The sequence below is a fragment of the Marmota monax genome, unplaced genomic scaffold (assembly GCF_021218885.2).
Source record: "Marmota monax isolate L192 unplaced genomic scaffold, Marmota_monax_Labrador192_F-V1.1 WCK01_AAM20220418_F8-fsc00285, whole genome shotgun sequence".
Taxonomy (NCBI): Eukaryota; Metazoa; Chordata; class Mammalia; order Rodentia; family Sciuridae; genus Marmota; species Marmota monax.
This window is the reverse complement of record NW_026695045.1, coordinates 1,159,538-1,175,356: the sequence shown is the minus strand read 5'-3', so window position 1 is coordinate 1,175,356 and position 15,819 is coordinate 1,159,538. Positions and strand designations below refer to the sequence as shown.

The following is a 15,819-nucleotide window of genomic DNA, read 5'->3' as shown; positions in this document are numbered from 1 at the left end:
CCCGTCCTTGCATCCAAACCTGCAGCCTCCTGTGCTCTTTCCCAGGCCTCTCTCCCAACTGAAACTCAACTTAGCCCCATGGCTCACCTCCAACACCACAGATTCACACTGCCTCTCCTGCGGCAGATGGTGCAGGCTCCCAGCACATTACCAGTACCTCTCCTGCACACATAGAGAACTTGGCTCTGTGTGGAAGCTCTCTATATTTGACTTTTCTCCCCATCAGACCACTGGGTACCTTGAGGGCAAGGTTTCTGTTTTTCATCTTCATGTCCATACAGCATCTTTCCCAGTTTAGGTTCTTTAAATACATGTTAAATGGAGTAAAAGAGAGGTGAATTCTTTCAGCTCTAAGTTACAGGAGAGAACAAATTGACTTGTATGTATGACTAAGTAACAGACAATTTTGCTGGATACAGCTGAAGCTACTTAAAGACTTGGAGAGGATCAACTTAAAACTGCATATGCAGAGAAAAGCAGAGCAGAAGGCAGCGGCTTGGGGAAAGGTGCCCTGCCTGGAAACACTGGAAACCAAGGTAGGGTCCTAACATTCAAGAGCCAACGTGTTTCTCCTAGTCCTTTGTGACTAACTGATTTTCACCTGTGTACAAAATAGGAAATTCTGAAATTTAAAGATTTCTGCTTTCCTTTTAATGCATTACAAGTCTTAACCATGAAGAACAGATAGTACAGATGAAATTCTTGGAACCTGAAATGAAAAGTCAGCATTACAGTCTTCTTGTGGTCACTCATTCCTGAGACAGCTAGTTCTTTTGGGGGCTTAAAGTTCTTGCTGATACAATCAGGGCCCAATCAGGTGAGGCAGGATGCCTGTGGTACCCAGGATGGGCACAAGGTTTGCTACTGAATTGACAAAATGATGTGACCTTTTGACACATGCCAAATAATTTTTCATCTAGACTACTATTTCAAAAGCTTTCCTCAACAAAGGAACACTACTGGCTGTGCTCATGAAAATAACGAGCCATAAAGTAGTGCCACAAAAAAACACGCTGGTGAGACAAACTATAGCCAAATGAGAATTACTACCAGACTAGCAGAAATAACACTGAAAGTCCCAAAGCCTGAGATTTGCATGGCTTTATCTGGGAAGATTACCTTTGAAATCAAATACAATTAATTTCCCAGCAGTAGGGCTCCACTCTGCTAACTAGCATCAGGAAGATAAGATCATAAGATAGACGCATGAGAGGTTAAACAAAAACAAGCCCAGTCTTTTGCTCCCCTCACCACAACAACCCAATAAAGTGGTTAGCTTGGATGAATGTCAAATCTTATAGCCCTCAGTTATTTCAGACTATAAAAACAAATGAGTAATTTGAGGAGCTGAGAAGACATCTTTGTGTAATTATGATAACAAGATTCTAATCATCAGGACCTAACATATCTAATGCAGCATAAAGACTAACTACTAGAGCTATTAATAGAAAAACCTAGAGCTATTTAAAGTCTGGACAGAAGCAAAGAAGCAAAAAAGATAAGACCCGCTTCTTCAACTGATTCACTTAGTGGATAATCAATTCAGGCTACAGACACATGGTTTGAGCAGAATTCATTTCCCTCCCTTTATTCCATTCTCCTTTCTTATTTTATTAAATAACATATAACTGTTTTCTCTCTTTCTTTGGAATATGTTTACTTGGAAGCAGCTAAGCAAACGTCCAAGGTGCCCAAGGACCAAATCGAAATTACCTTCTTTTAAAGTCCACTTGATGGAGCCTGTCCTCTTGCTGACAGCATGCAAGCTTCCATCCAGCGTTGACACAAACAATAAGGTTTCAGGCAGTGTCACTGTGCTGGTACTTCCAAAAATCTGCAATGGGATGTAGAAGATTCTCCATGTCAATATGATTCTTTGCCTTGGGCATGTACAATCACAGACCCCCGCCCCGAGTTATCCCTTATGAAATCCTCCATCTCACAGATGGAAAAACTAAGGTTGGAAGGGCCTGCGTTCCCATCAAGAGCACATGTCTAGACAAGAGCTGAATCAGGACTGGGACCAGGTCACCTATCCTATCTCACTGTCAATCCTACCTGCAGAGAAAACGGTTTATGACCTAACATGACAAGGACAAAAATTCTGAAACAATCTGCCGGCAGCGCCCACTGACAGGGAGAGGGACAGTATGCTCAGCTTTCTGACTTCCCTCCCGGGACCAGTTGCCTATTTTACTCTCTAAAACCTGGGCATTTCATAATACTCCATGAATAAAAAAAAAGAATAAAAATAAACACACACACACAACACACACACACACACACAACACATACGCATACACTTATGAATAAAAGCGTGACCTCAAACTTCAAACTGTTCCTCACAAGCAAAATACAATTAAATTAGAATGTACCTTTTTCTGCTAAATGTTATTTTAAAAATTCAAAATACTTTTAAAGAAAATATCTAAAGTCTATGAAATTATCTTTCTGATCCACTGCTGGTCATAATAAAAATTACAAATTAGTAAATAATCTTTCTAGGAAATACAAAAGTACTCATACTTCTGGATCTTGTAATATTTCTAGAAATAAAGAAATAATTTCAGATATGCAAAAGCTCTGGGCACATGATATTCATTACATCCTATTTACATACAACAACAACAACAAAAACCCCAGAAAGAACAAAATTTCTAGTATCTAAAAGGCTAAAATAAATAAGGATACATAAACTGAATAAAATGTTACATAAGCATTAACACAAAACTTTGAAAAATCTACAATACAGAAAAATTCTTATACATGTTATCCAGTAAAAATTTTAGAATCCAAAGTGTGATGTACACAGTGGTCATAATTATACTGGACAGATTTTTGTCTGCCTGGCTTTGCTAGGAACTGGACCCTCACCCATGGTATCCACAGGTGCAGTCATGCGTGCATGCTAGCAAGATTTCCTAGGGACCCACTTAGCAATGCAACCCTTGTAATAAGATTTTCCCTTCCTTTGTGACTATACTATTCTACAAATTAGCTGGTTCCTGTGAGGGGGTCTTGAATCAAAAACAGGACAAACCAATTTGTTTATACTGAAACCATTTGAATTTTGTCATAAATGCTATTTTTAAAATATTGGACTATGGCTGACTTTTAGCATTAAACACAAAAGTTCTGGTGGGTTGCTTGTGCATGAGAGCCTGATTCCAGAATGCCTTGTCTCTCTCATTAAGAACCAGGATGAAGCCTAGTTAATCCTTTAAAAATTTAGGCCCGGATGGCACTCTCCAGAGTAGGCTGAATTGGGGGGTCAAACACTCCAGTCTTTGAATTCCTTTTCCATGGGGGAGACCCACTAGTGAAGGGGGGGATGGGGTGTTAGAACTGCTGCCAGAACCTTGCTCTTTCCATCTATCTCTTGGGAGTGCCTGGAGGGGGGAAAAGTTCAGCCCTTTGCTTAATCCCAGGCCACGCCCACTCCCTGGAGTAGGAGGAACAACAGCAAACTTTACTGCTGCCTGCTGGGTCCATTCTCTGTGCAAGGTCTAGAGCCTCAGGAAGAGGAGTCTGCTTTTAATTCTACCTGTGGAACCAGGAAACTAGTCTCAGATCTGAAATGGATGGGAAAACAGGAATCTCAAAGGTAATGTCTGCCCTATCTGAGGATCCAAAGGACACTGTGTTAGGAATGGTTAAAATCACTTTAGCCCAGAAGGTAATAAGCCACATCTGGACCTCACATGAGGAAGCTGCATGGTCCAGAGCACCAGGCTGTTGCTAAATGAGATAGCGCTATCTCCCAGAGAAGAGAGTGTGTTTGCAGCTTGCTGTTGGATGTACAGATCAGTTTAGCAGGAGCAGTTCCAAGGCTGAATAAATGACAAGGTAGATGTATGCACACCTGGGGGCCAAGATGTGGACCCTTCCACCTACTGGTCAAATAGTGACCACAGGAATAACCATTTGTATAACAAGTCTTGGAATCTAAGAACTGAGTTGGAATCTCTGGGTGGCTGAAGTAGAAAGAAAACTTGGGAGAGTTCTATGAACACGTTCTCTGCCATGTGGTAAAAGCTGGATGATAGGAAGAGAAACAAAAGGAAGGCTAAGGAGAAACATGGCTCACAGATTGAGACAGAATGCCTGACTCTTCCCTGGGATTCAGAGACACCCCAGTCCTAAGAGTAAATTTCCCTCTTTGCTTAAGCTTGTTGGAATCAGGCTTCTGTCACCTGCAACTGAAGTAGTCCATGCCTCAGACAATCCTATTTTTAAAAATACAAACATTAAAAAAAGATGAAGAAAATATTGCAAAATTACAGCAATAGTACTTTTTCTTCTCTGACTTTTCAATAATATGATACCTTTTACATTGAATCTTTTATGAAGCAAAAAGGAGATATACAAATTAGGAGGTGTCAGAAAAGCTACAATTTGAAGAAGCTTCAGCAAGCACCTGAGTTCTAGACAAAGTGCTTTCTATCTCAGGACATTAGGCAACTTGACCACCCTCGATCATCAATACCAACCAGGAAGGGACCAAAACTTGGAAACACTGAGGTCTCCTAATCAGATCATATACATCTAAGAGCAAGAGTTTGATGTTACTATTAAAACTTACAGTGTAACAATAATAAACTAAATGTTCCCAAATACATCTTTTCACATAATTAATATTTAAAAGGGTCAATATTCACTAAAACATATCAATGTTACTTCGCTATGAGTGGAGACAAAAGCCATCTGCCTTGTCTGAGCATATTAGAAACTACAGGAAGAAAAACTGTTTATGGTTGGCTGGTGAATCGAAATATAATACTAATCACACAACTAATGTAGTCTTCTAAAAGTCTCGAAAACACAAGGGTTAGAGAAAAGTTGAATTTAGCAACTGAGAGCTCTGATAGTTACTGACAATATCCACAGTAATCTCATAACTGGAAGGTTCTTCTCGTCTAAAGTTTTCAACATTTCAAAGCAGGATGCCTGGGAGCCACGCTCCAAAGGCAAGTAAAAATTACACATTTTCTGGCTCTTTCCCCCATAGCATTTTTTGAAGCATGAAAATGCCTGCTTTCAAATATAATTGCTATAACTAAAGAATTAAATATGCTTCTAGATGCCTTTTGTGATTCTGAACACAACTTAGAACTACTTATACCTGAACATTGAAAAACACTGCTTCACGATAATAAACTTGTCCATTACCTTTGCCCAGCCGGTTCAGTCTTCAGTGCTCTTTTCTCTAGAACAGATGAAATAGCAACAGGCCCTACGGCTATACATGCTAGTTTCCAGAGAGCCTGAAAATAGAAAGAAAAGGCCAATTCTACAGATCTGTTTCACACTGACTATCTGGAATATGACTCGTGTTTAAAAGTAGTAGAATATATATACCTAGCTTTGACAGTGACTTTTAGGAAGTACTCAATAGTATGTAGTCTAGTCTACCTTAAAACTAAACATCCATTAGCTAATTGGTATAGATATCAGGCTCTGTTTACATAGTCCTTCTCATACAAGGTGACTGGAGATCATTCTGGAAAGGCTGAGCCTGAGGACTGAGAAGCTCTGCTACTGGAGGCAGATGATTCTTGGGAAAGAGCTCCTGGTAAAACTAGCAGATTTCACTTAAAGGGATTGAGTGACAGAAGGGTACTTTCTGCAGCTCTGCTTAGCAAGGATTTCAACAAGGCCCCTCGCCTCCACATAAACAAAAGCAAAGCCCAATGTTCTGATTATAAAACAATTTTCCCCAAAAGTCCAGCAGCTTCAATGAGGCACCACCTCCTTGGTACCACAGAGATACAAAAGTAACTCTCTACTTCCAATGCAGAGATAAGTGAAAGGTAAGTCACCAACAATTTAATTTTTCTCCATATTCTGAACTCAGCTCACTTTTAGTTCCTTCTGCATTAATTATTTTATGATTCAATAAGGAAAAACTATTTTATAAAATGATCCCTGAGCCAGGTACCGTGAGTGGTGCATGCCTGTAATCCCAGAAAGCTGGTGAAGGAGGATTGTAAATTCAAAGCTAGCCTCAGCAACTTAATGAGACCCTGTCTCAAAATAAAAAATAAAAAGAGCTGAGAATGTGACTTAGTGGTACAGTGCCCCTGAATTCAATCCCCCAGGTCCAAAACAAACAAATAAAATCTAAAAAATAAAATACCCTCTGGAATAATTTTGTTTAGAAAAAATTTTCAGTGAAGAGAATTATGGACCCAAGGGACAGGTAACTGTTTAAACAGCACGAAAACAAATGGAATAGCCTCTAACAAAAACCTACCAATTTCTAAGCCAATATCTGGGACCATTCAGGCAAGAAAGTAGTTCACCAGTGGCTGAAGAACAGCCAGCAAAGACCCATTGGCTTGGCTTTGAAGGTCATGCCTATTACTAAAGTTGCCACTTTCCCTCACCCCCCCCCCAATGAGCACAGCAGGAGGCATTGAGGAAGCTCCTCTGAGATTCAGAACACAGGACTGCTGAAGGTTTCTCATCCGGGTTTCAGAAATGCTGCACTTTCTAAAGAAATAAAATTCAGAAAGTGCAGACACATTTTAAAAACTAGTTTCTAGGTTAGGTGACCACCTAATAACAAAGGTCAGAAATAAGGTTAATACAACCATCTCTAAATCAGTGGGAAGAGGCAGTTTCATGCACACACATGCCTCATACCCGTAGTTTTACAAAGCGATTTATACTCCATGAGAATTGTAATCTCTGTCCCATTTACAAAACTGGAGCTTAATAACAGGACTGTAATCTCTGTTCCACTTCCAAAACACCTTCAAAAAAAGATATACACACATATACACAGAAGCCCTGCGATTGTTCTTAGGCAGCAATGCCAATTGATGAAGTCTAAATGTCCATCTCTAAGAGCTAAATTCATATGGCTCTATCATGGTGCTGGTTTAGTGGGGTGAGTAGAGTTAAAACAAATTTTTTTTTCTATGAATCTTCTCCCCTTCTCACTTCCATCACTATAGACTATAGTATTTATAAAGTTAGAATATAATAACCTGGTTAATAACAATTATTTTTTTTCTTTTAGGAGTATCATATCAACTGCTAGGATTTGTTCAGAGTCTGATTTTCCCTGGTGTGTTGTTTGTGCTGTTGTTGTTAACTAATATTCCTGTTATATTGCATAATCCTAACTTCCATTTTATTTAAAGTTAAGAAAACATTCCTTCAAATTAAAAATACCAATAGTTGTATAATGTGGCATGTGTCTCCAATGGGATATTATACAATACCATGTGTACCTAGATTCCCGGAACCCACACCTGCCATCAACAACCAGGCTGCCTTCTGCAGTGAAGAGGCTCCTTGCCAGGACTCACATCTACTGGATGGCTGGTCTCTGAGGTAAAGCCAAGGCAAACTGACTTAAGGATTGATTCACTTGGGGTGGCCAGTCGATATACATCACAGCATTACAGATTAGACTTGAAATAGGCAAGTGAGGGAAGCATTACAAAAGAAAGACTTCCAAGGTATTTTTGTTTTGCTACAAGTTAAGGCACATGAAATCTTGAGAACAATTAAAGCTGTGTGTTGCCAAATGCAAAATAATAAATTTCAAGTAAAATTAGAATGTGCTAAAGAATCAGAGCTTATAATTATTAACTATCAATAATGCTTGAAGTTGGGAAAGGTATTCTCCAAAGGGAGTCATGCTTATGGCCAAAGGACCTAAAAACGGAGACAAGACAAGACTGCAAGTGCCCATCTGTAGACACAGCAAGGGTGGATGGTTCTGATGGAGAACAAAGCAGAGGCTGGTAACAGGTAGCGGCAAGTAGACTAAATTATTCAACTAGCTCTAACTGGTTAAGGCCACAGGATGGATCAGCTGATTTTAAGAAATATCAGAAAGATGCTTTCTAGTGTGCAATAACAGGATTGCAGTCTTGCAATCCTCTTCAAAAAAAAAATTATACACACACACACACACACACACACACACACAAACACACACAAAAACTTGGGCAGTAATGTCAATCCAGTAGGAAGTACTTCAAAATAGTGTTTTATAACAAAGACTCTTGGCAGGCATTATGTGATATTTTAAAAAAGGAATATCTATGTCTACCATTCTATTTGTAACAACATTGTCTACTTCAGACTATAATCGCAAAGCCAGACTATTGCTGATTCTGGTTGCTCTACAAAAGTACCCAGCAGAGTACTGTCATTCTAATGCCATTTGATCCCATGGCAGGAGACTGGGTCTGATGAGGGCCAAAAAACTATTAAGAATTCAACAAAGGCCTACCTTTGAAGGTATCTTTTTTTTTTTTTTCCACTTGGTGACTATGTTGCCCTAGACTGGACTTTATTTATTTATTTATTTTTTTAGAGTGAGAGAGGGAGGGAGGGAGAGAGAGAGAGAGAGAGAGAGAGAGAGAGAGAGAATTTTTAATATTTATTTTTTAGTTTTCAGCGGACACAACATCTTTGTTTGTATGTGGTGCTGAGGATCCAACCCAGGCCACATGCATGCCAGGCGAACGCGCTACCACTTGAGCCATCCCCAGCCCTTATTTTTTTTTTTTAAGATTTATTTATTTTTTTTTTTTAGTTTTTGGTGGACACAACATCTTTGTATGTGGTGCTGAGGATCGAACCCAGGCTGCACGCATGCCAGGCGAGCGTGCTACCGCTTGAGCCACATCCCCAACCTAGACTGGTCTTTAATTCTAGGGTGCAAGTGACTCTCCTGCCTCAGCCTCCCAAGTGCTGGAACTATAGGCATGTGCTACAGACCCTGGTTTTTAAAGTATTTTAAGTAAAGGCCTGATTAGACAGATAAAAAATTTTCTTTATTCTAATCAAGCCCTGGTCCCCAAACCCCATCTCATTTATACATCTGATTGAAAAACAAAATACTCATCTCTACATATGGAGACTTCTATAAAGCCACCTGTGCACAGTGATATGGAAATCTCACAGCTTTCAGTCTCCTATCTACTGAAATGGAATAAAGACTCAGAACAAAAATAAAACATAGGTGATGGTAAGAGACTCTTTTACTTTAATTATCGTTTTAAGGATTCCAGACCACTCCTAAATCATTCCAAATTCTGTTATACTTTGTTTACCTATGTTCAGGTCAGTAATAATCCATCAACCATACAGTTCCTTCTAACCAGTCTGTCGGCTGTTATATTTCCTGATACTATGTCAATAAAGGTAACCATGACATTTGTTTTGGATGGGAGTCAAGTGTCTATCTGGGATGCAGTAAAGGGCAAGGCCTAAACGAACAGTACTGTGTGGTTTCTAAACTAAGCAGCAGGGAGAGTTAAATTAGTATTTGTGGTAATTCTGGGGTGTGGTGTAATTAACCACTACCCAAGACAGTTAGAATTCTTCGGCTCAAGCTACTCCTCCTCTTTAATGGAACTGATAAAAGGTACTTCACAAGTCCACTTTATTCCTGAGCATAAAGGTATGATAATTTCACAACAGGTTAATGTATTTCCCCCAAAACCGGTTTTGGGGCCATAGGCTAAATGTCTAAGTTCAGGGGATTGAAGTTTTATTTGTCTTCATGGTCCCTCTGCCACCATGGGAGGAAGACAGACACCTGGGCAAGAAAGGTGCTCCAGGAAATCCTTTATTATACCATGGTCAAGGAAAGCCCTGTTCTTCCTGTAGTATCAAATCTTTAAGGTCCCCAAGGATCCTTGGGGAGCTGGACCAAATCCTGCATTTATAGATAAGAAAACTAAAACCCAAAGTGACATAATCATTTATCAGCTGAGCTTAGAATGCAGGTACTGCCACTATTTTTTGTTATCTTCACTAAAGAGAAATAACTACAACTTAGATCTAGTAACAATTGAGAAACCTACTAGGCTCACTTACCTTGTTGGAGAAGCATCCTAACAAACTTAATTAATAAAGGGCTGACTCAGGCTGTAAATTCATAAGGCCATCACTGACTTCCAAAAAGCCAAACTTGATCCATTTTAGTATGACTCCTCATGTGTAGTTAAACTGTTTTTGAGAAATCCTTATGTGATGTGATCAATGCATAACATATGCAGGTGTGGAAATGTTACAGTGGGGGGCAAGGGTTGTAGCTCAGCGGTAGAGCGCTTGCCTAGCATGTGTGAGGCACTGGGTTCGATCCCCCCAAAAAATAAACAAATAAAGTAAAAGTATTGTATCCATCTACAACTAAAAAAAATTTTTTTAATGTTATAGTGATCCTCATTAATTAGTAAGTTAATATATCTTTAAAATGTACATGAAGTAGATAATATCATACCTACAAAGCAGAAGAAGAAATCATTGTCCTCATATGGAAACCCAAGGGAAAGTCTCAATTAGATACTAAAATTCTCAAGGCACGGGCGGTGGCGCACACCTGTAATCCCAGCGGCTTGAGAGGCTGAGGCAGGAGGATTGTGATTTCAAAGCCAGCCTCAGCAAAATCAGGGCACTAAGCAACTCAGTGAGACTCTGTCTCTAAATAAAATACAAAATAGGGTTGGGGATGTGGCTCAGTGGTTGAGTGCCCCTGAGTTCAATCCCTGGTACCCGCCTCTCAAAAAAAAAAAAAAAAAAGATACCCGAATTCTTAGTCCTGATAATAGCAATTGATCTGAAACTGTCAATTTTACTTTTTATATTTTGGCTAGAGATTTCTTTGAAGGGAGTAGAAAGGGAAGGGGTAAAGTAGAAAGTGGGTAAGTACTCTAGTTAAATAAAAATTACATACAAACAACTGTATTTATGTTATAATTGCCACCTACACTTGCCAGATGTTGCCAAACTTTACAAGTTAAATATCAGCAAATACATCTTTAGTAGAGATACTTGGCCAGACTGACTTCCCCAGCCAAAACCCCCATGGTTTGAAATATACATAGGATTACCCACTTCTCTACCAAGTCCACCATACTCCCTTTTTCCAATTATCTGGATGGACATATATAAGTCCATATGGCTCCACACAACGCAGATCAAACAGCAGGGCTGTTTACCACTTCTGGAATATGTAATTTCCAAGATGAAAAGGGCTGAAGAGATGGCCTTACCAAACCTCTCATTTCACAAGAGGGGAAATCAAGGCCCAGAGAGGCGAAGTGACTTGCCCAAGGCAACACAGACAGTTAACATAGGCACAGAGCTGGCTCAAGGTCTCTGCCTCCCCATCTGATCTTTTGCCCAGTGCACCACACTGTAATTTCACTACTTTAAATCATGGTTCTCTGAGAGTTATAAGTGTAAATTATTTCAAGCCTGAAGCTCCCCTTTGAATCCTGCTAGAGTAGATGAAGATCAGCACTCTGCTCTGATATGAGGGTTGGATCTTTTACATGAGACCAAAACATAATTTATAGATTCTCTAAAGACATCCAATATACCGAACAACACTGCAAATTATACAGGGTGTGGTCTTTAAAAAATTATCCAGATGAAAATTGAGATCCCACTAAGTGGGTAGGAATAACACCACAAAAAGTCACAGCCTTAACCACCATAAAAAAAATTCCTGGGCTGGGGCTGTAGCTCAGTGGTAGAGCACTCATCTAGCAGTGAGGCACTGGGTTCAATCCTCAGCATCACATAAAAATAAATAAAATAAAAGCTGCTCTCCATCTACAACTACAAAAATTTTTTAACTAAAAATTCCTACAATACATATCCATCTAAGCCCACTTCTTTAAATTTTTAGAATTTTATTTTTTGATATAAAAATTATATATGCTTATCGTATACAACATGATGTTTTCTTGTTTTACAATATTGGGGATTAAACCAGGGGCCTTCTACCTCTGAATACATCCCCAACCCTTTCTTTTTAAGTCTTATTTTGAGACAGGATCTTCCTAAATTGCTGAGGCTGTCTAAAACTTGTGATCCTCCTGTCTCAGACTCCAAGTAACCAGGATTACAGATGTATGCCACCACACCCAGTGATGCAGGCTTTTCCCTCCGTCCCCCTATTTCTTTTTGGCAGTACGCGGATTAAACTCAGGGGCTCATACATGCTAGGCAAATGCTCTACCATTAAGCTACCTCCTCAACCCAACACGATGTTGTATGTATATACCATGAAGTGGCTAAATCAAACAAATGAACAAATTACCTCACATATTTATCTTTGTGTGTGTATGTGGTGAGAACATTTAAATCTACTTTCAGCAATTTTCAAGTACGTAACAAATTTTTTTAACTACAATCACCATGTTGTAAATAGATCTCCTAAATGGCCCAGTTCTAATGATCTTAAAAGATGCTCTGTCATAAAGATGATGATGCAGTCACTGTCACGAGTTAACATGATTCTGTTAACATCAGTGCCAAGGAAATGCACACCACTGATTAGCACAGGGGAACCCCTTTGAATAGCAAGGACCATCTTAATGACCATAAACTGATGGGCCTCACAATGTAAGCTATGACTACTAGAAGGAATAGGACACTCATTAAAAAAAAGGATACTTAGTGACTTTTCCATGTGAAAAAAAAATCTTAAGTCATCACATTTCTATAATTTCAGCACATATATTTCTTTTTCTAGGCTCATTGAAGAGGTAGTCTTTGTACAAGTCTCATATATTTGGACAGAGATAGGAAAGCATAAGAAACTGCTTGGAAGACTTGTGTTGGTACAACCAAACCCATAGAGCTGTGGCTTGCAAATGGAGAAACAGGCACAAAGCAATAGGAACTGGCCAGGAGGGAACACTGCTTCTCTCTCCAGCTTATCAAGTGGTTGGCAGGAAACAGAAGCAGGAGAGAATTACCAACAAGGAGATAGCAAACCTTTGGGCTTAAGGAAGAGGATTTTCTATATACATCAAAGTACAAAATTTCTTTCTGAAAAAGGGAAAATGGCTCCCAGATCAGGGATAGGGAGGGGACATGTTTTATAGGACATAATCTCTTATCAATAGGCTCAAATTTCCCAGGAATCTCTATCCTTAATGTCACCATCCTGGTCAGGTTCTGCCTACTCTGGAGGTCATCCAAACTTACTGCCAACTTCTCTGAGTCCAGAAAGTAGATTACATGGGCATGTGGACCATGGGATAAGGTGGCTAAGCTTCCAAATTCATTTTTTCTTTTGAAACTAAAGAATAGCAACATTCTCTAAATGCTAGGGAAGCAAAATAAACATTAAGAATTTCAAAGGTAAAAGTTATATAAATAGTAAGGAAGATCACTTAATAAAAGAATTGGTAGTAGCCAAAGATATCATTAGAAAATAAACAAAACTCAAAAACCTGATCATCCACTCTGTCTCAAATCTCAGTTGCTCCTCATCCCTTACCCTCACGGGCAACAGTATACAGACAGTGCTGACAGAGACAAGAGAGAACGATCAAGGAAAGGTTGGAAGAGTTTGCCTTGTGGTGTTTAAGAAGGAAGAATGTAACTGCTGAAAAGATTTTCACGAAATATCACTGCATTTTAATTTCTGGAATTGTATGTTAATCATTTGAAACCTTATGTGGCACATCATTTTCCGATGACACTAAACAACTGGACAAGTATTTGTTCAGTTCAATATAGTGCCTGGGCAATATGACATGGTTTTTAGAAGACAGATTCTGGAGCCAGATTACCTTGGGCAGTCACTGACTCATTTGTGCCTTAGTTTTCTCATTCATAAAATGGGAATTGTAATAAAATCTACTTATAAGGGTTGTTGGGATATTTAAGTGAAATAATATGTTCTTAGAACAGTGCCTGGAAATACAGTGAGTGCCACATTAGTGAGTTATTATCGTTATTAATTATAATTATTACTGTGTGAGACACTACAATCTAATCACAGCAAAGAAGATCTGATCCCTGCCCTCATAGAGAGTATTGTCTATCTAACAAGGGGCCACAGAAGTCAAATAATCATGCAAATAACCAACTGCTTTAAGTGCTTGGAAAGCGACCCACAGGGAACCATGAGAACATAACAGAGGATGATCTGGTTTTGTGATGTGTGTGGTGGTGCTGGTGGGATTACAGTGTCAAAGGTTTCCTTGAAGGAGTAACATGTGAATTAAGACCTACAGCAGGGCTGGGGCTGGGGCTCAGCGGTAGAGCACTTGCCTAGCAAGTGCAAGGCCCTGGGTTAGATCCTCAGCACCACATAAAAATAAATAAATAAAATAAAGGTATTGTATCCAACTACAACTAAAAAATATTTTTTTTTCTTAAACGATCTACAGGAAAGGGGAAAGGAAAGGAAGAATTCCCTAAGCAGAGGGCATGACTTGTGCAAAGGCCCTGAGATTAAAGATAATTTCTTGTTTTTCAGGATATAAAGAACCAGAGTGGCTGGAGAAAAAAACCAGAAGGGGTAACAGGTAAGGTGGGGCTGGGGAGTAGGCAAAAGCCCAGGGGTGCACTAACACAGGGTGGGCCACCAAAACCTGAATTTCCTTTATGTGTCTGATTTGTTGCCTATGTGGCCCACAGAAAGGGCAGGAAGGTGTGTGGCTCTGGAGGGAAAACCCCAGCTCCACTAAGGTGAAGCCTGGAGACATCAACCTCACACAATTTGTGTGCACCCCAGCTGTCTTCCCTACTTGTAATTTAATATTTACTTTAGACTAATATTGCTTAACCGGCTTATAGCTGAATATGAGGGTAACACACCAAAACTTCATGGAAATGTTTAAATGCAGCCTTCATGACAACCCTGATACAATTTATTTATTTATTTATTTATTTTTATATTTTTGTAGTTTTCTTATCTGAAAGTCTGGCCAATCATCTGATGTAAGATCAGAAAGTACCCCCTGAAGGCCAACGTGTTAAACCTCTCCTCTCTTCTTTTTGGTTTTGTACTGGGGATTGAACCTAGGGGTGCTTAATCACTGAGCCACATTCCCCAGCCCTTTTAATTTTTTTGAGACAGGGTCTCACCAAGTTGCTTAGGGCCTTGCTGAGTTGCTGAGGCTGGCTTTGAACTTGTGATCCTCCTGTCTCAGCCTCCCAAGTTGATGGAATTACAGGCGTGCACCATCATGCCCAGCTCTTTCCTGTCATGTCAGGGTTATTTGAGTAGGTAGAAATCATGGGGATGCTAACCTCATAGGATGAGGTTAAGTCCCTGAATCATGGTCTCACATTACTCAAGCAGGTAGTAAGGACTTGAAGAACTTAACAGTATTGCCCAGGCACTCCCTGCTTCGCCTGTCTTCCTGCTGGCTGACTCCTTTAGTTTCTAACTCTTGCTAGTTCACTTATTTCCACCCCACCCTCAGACTCTCTCTATTATCCTACATATATATATATATAAAAGAAGGGTCCTGGTATGTAGGAGGCACTGGAGCACCAATGCCAACACAACCCCTGCCTTCAAGGAGCTGGACCACCCAGCAGAGGAACTGTGGAAGGCAAGGAAAAAGACTTTAGGTCCTTCATGTTTCCTGACAGCTGAGTTGGCAGCATCCCCAAGCCCTGCCTGGGGCAATCCCTAAGCTTCTGAGCCACACTACCCTGCTTGGCCAAGCCATCTCACTCTTCAGCCTACCCTGTGTCTACATGACTCTAAACCTGTTGATTATCTCCTTGAAATTCCAGGTTCAAAAAACCAAAGTTCCTTGAATTATCCCCATGAACTTGGCACATACTTAATAGATTTTTATAGGGGGTTCGGGGGGATGAAGCTGAAAGAAGGTGACGTGGGGCACACATGTGTGTGTTCTGGTTTGGGCTCTGGGCTAGTCATTAGACTTATCCAGGGATCAATTTCAGGTTCTATGAGTGAAGAAGACAGAGTTGGATGAAACTTTTTAGTTCTGAAGCACAATCATCCTGACTTACCTTGGCTTCATCTCTCTTCAGGATTTGCTGTAGATTCTTCCAGCCCAAACC

The 15,819-nt window shown here is 39.9% G+C and overlaps 1 protein-coding gene across 2 annotated transcripts in view; it reads right to left on the bottom strand.

Moving 5' to 3' along the window:
- Ern1 (endoplasmic reticulum to nucleus signaling 1) overlaps nucleotides 1-15,819 on the bottom strand; it is an 86,691-nt gene that overhangs the window by 53,164 nt on the left and 17,708 nt on the right. For both annotated transcript variants that reach the window (XM_046427735.2, XM_046427734.2), the window contains exon 2: nucleotides 1,714-1,834. In XM_046427735.2, coding sequence (XP_046283691.1) covers nucleotides 1,714-1,834 — 121 coding nt within the window. The remainder of the gene's footprint in view (nucleotides 1-1,713; nucleotides 1,835-15,819) is intronic.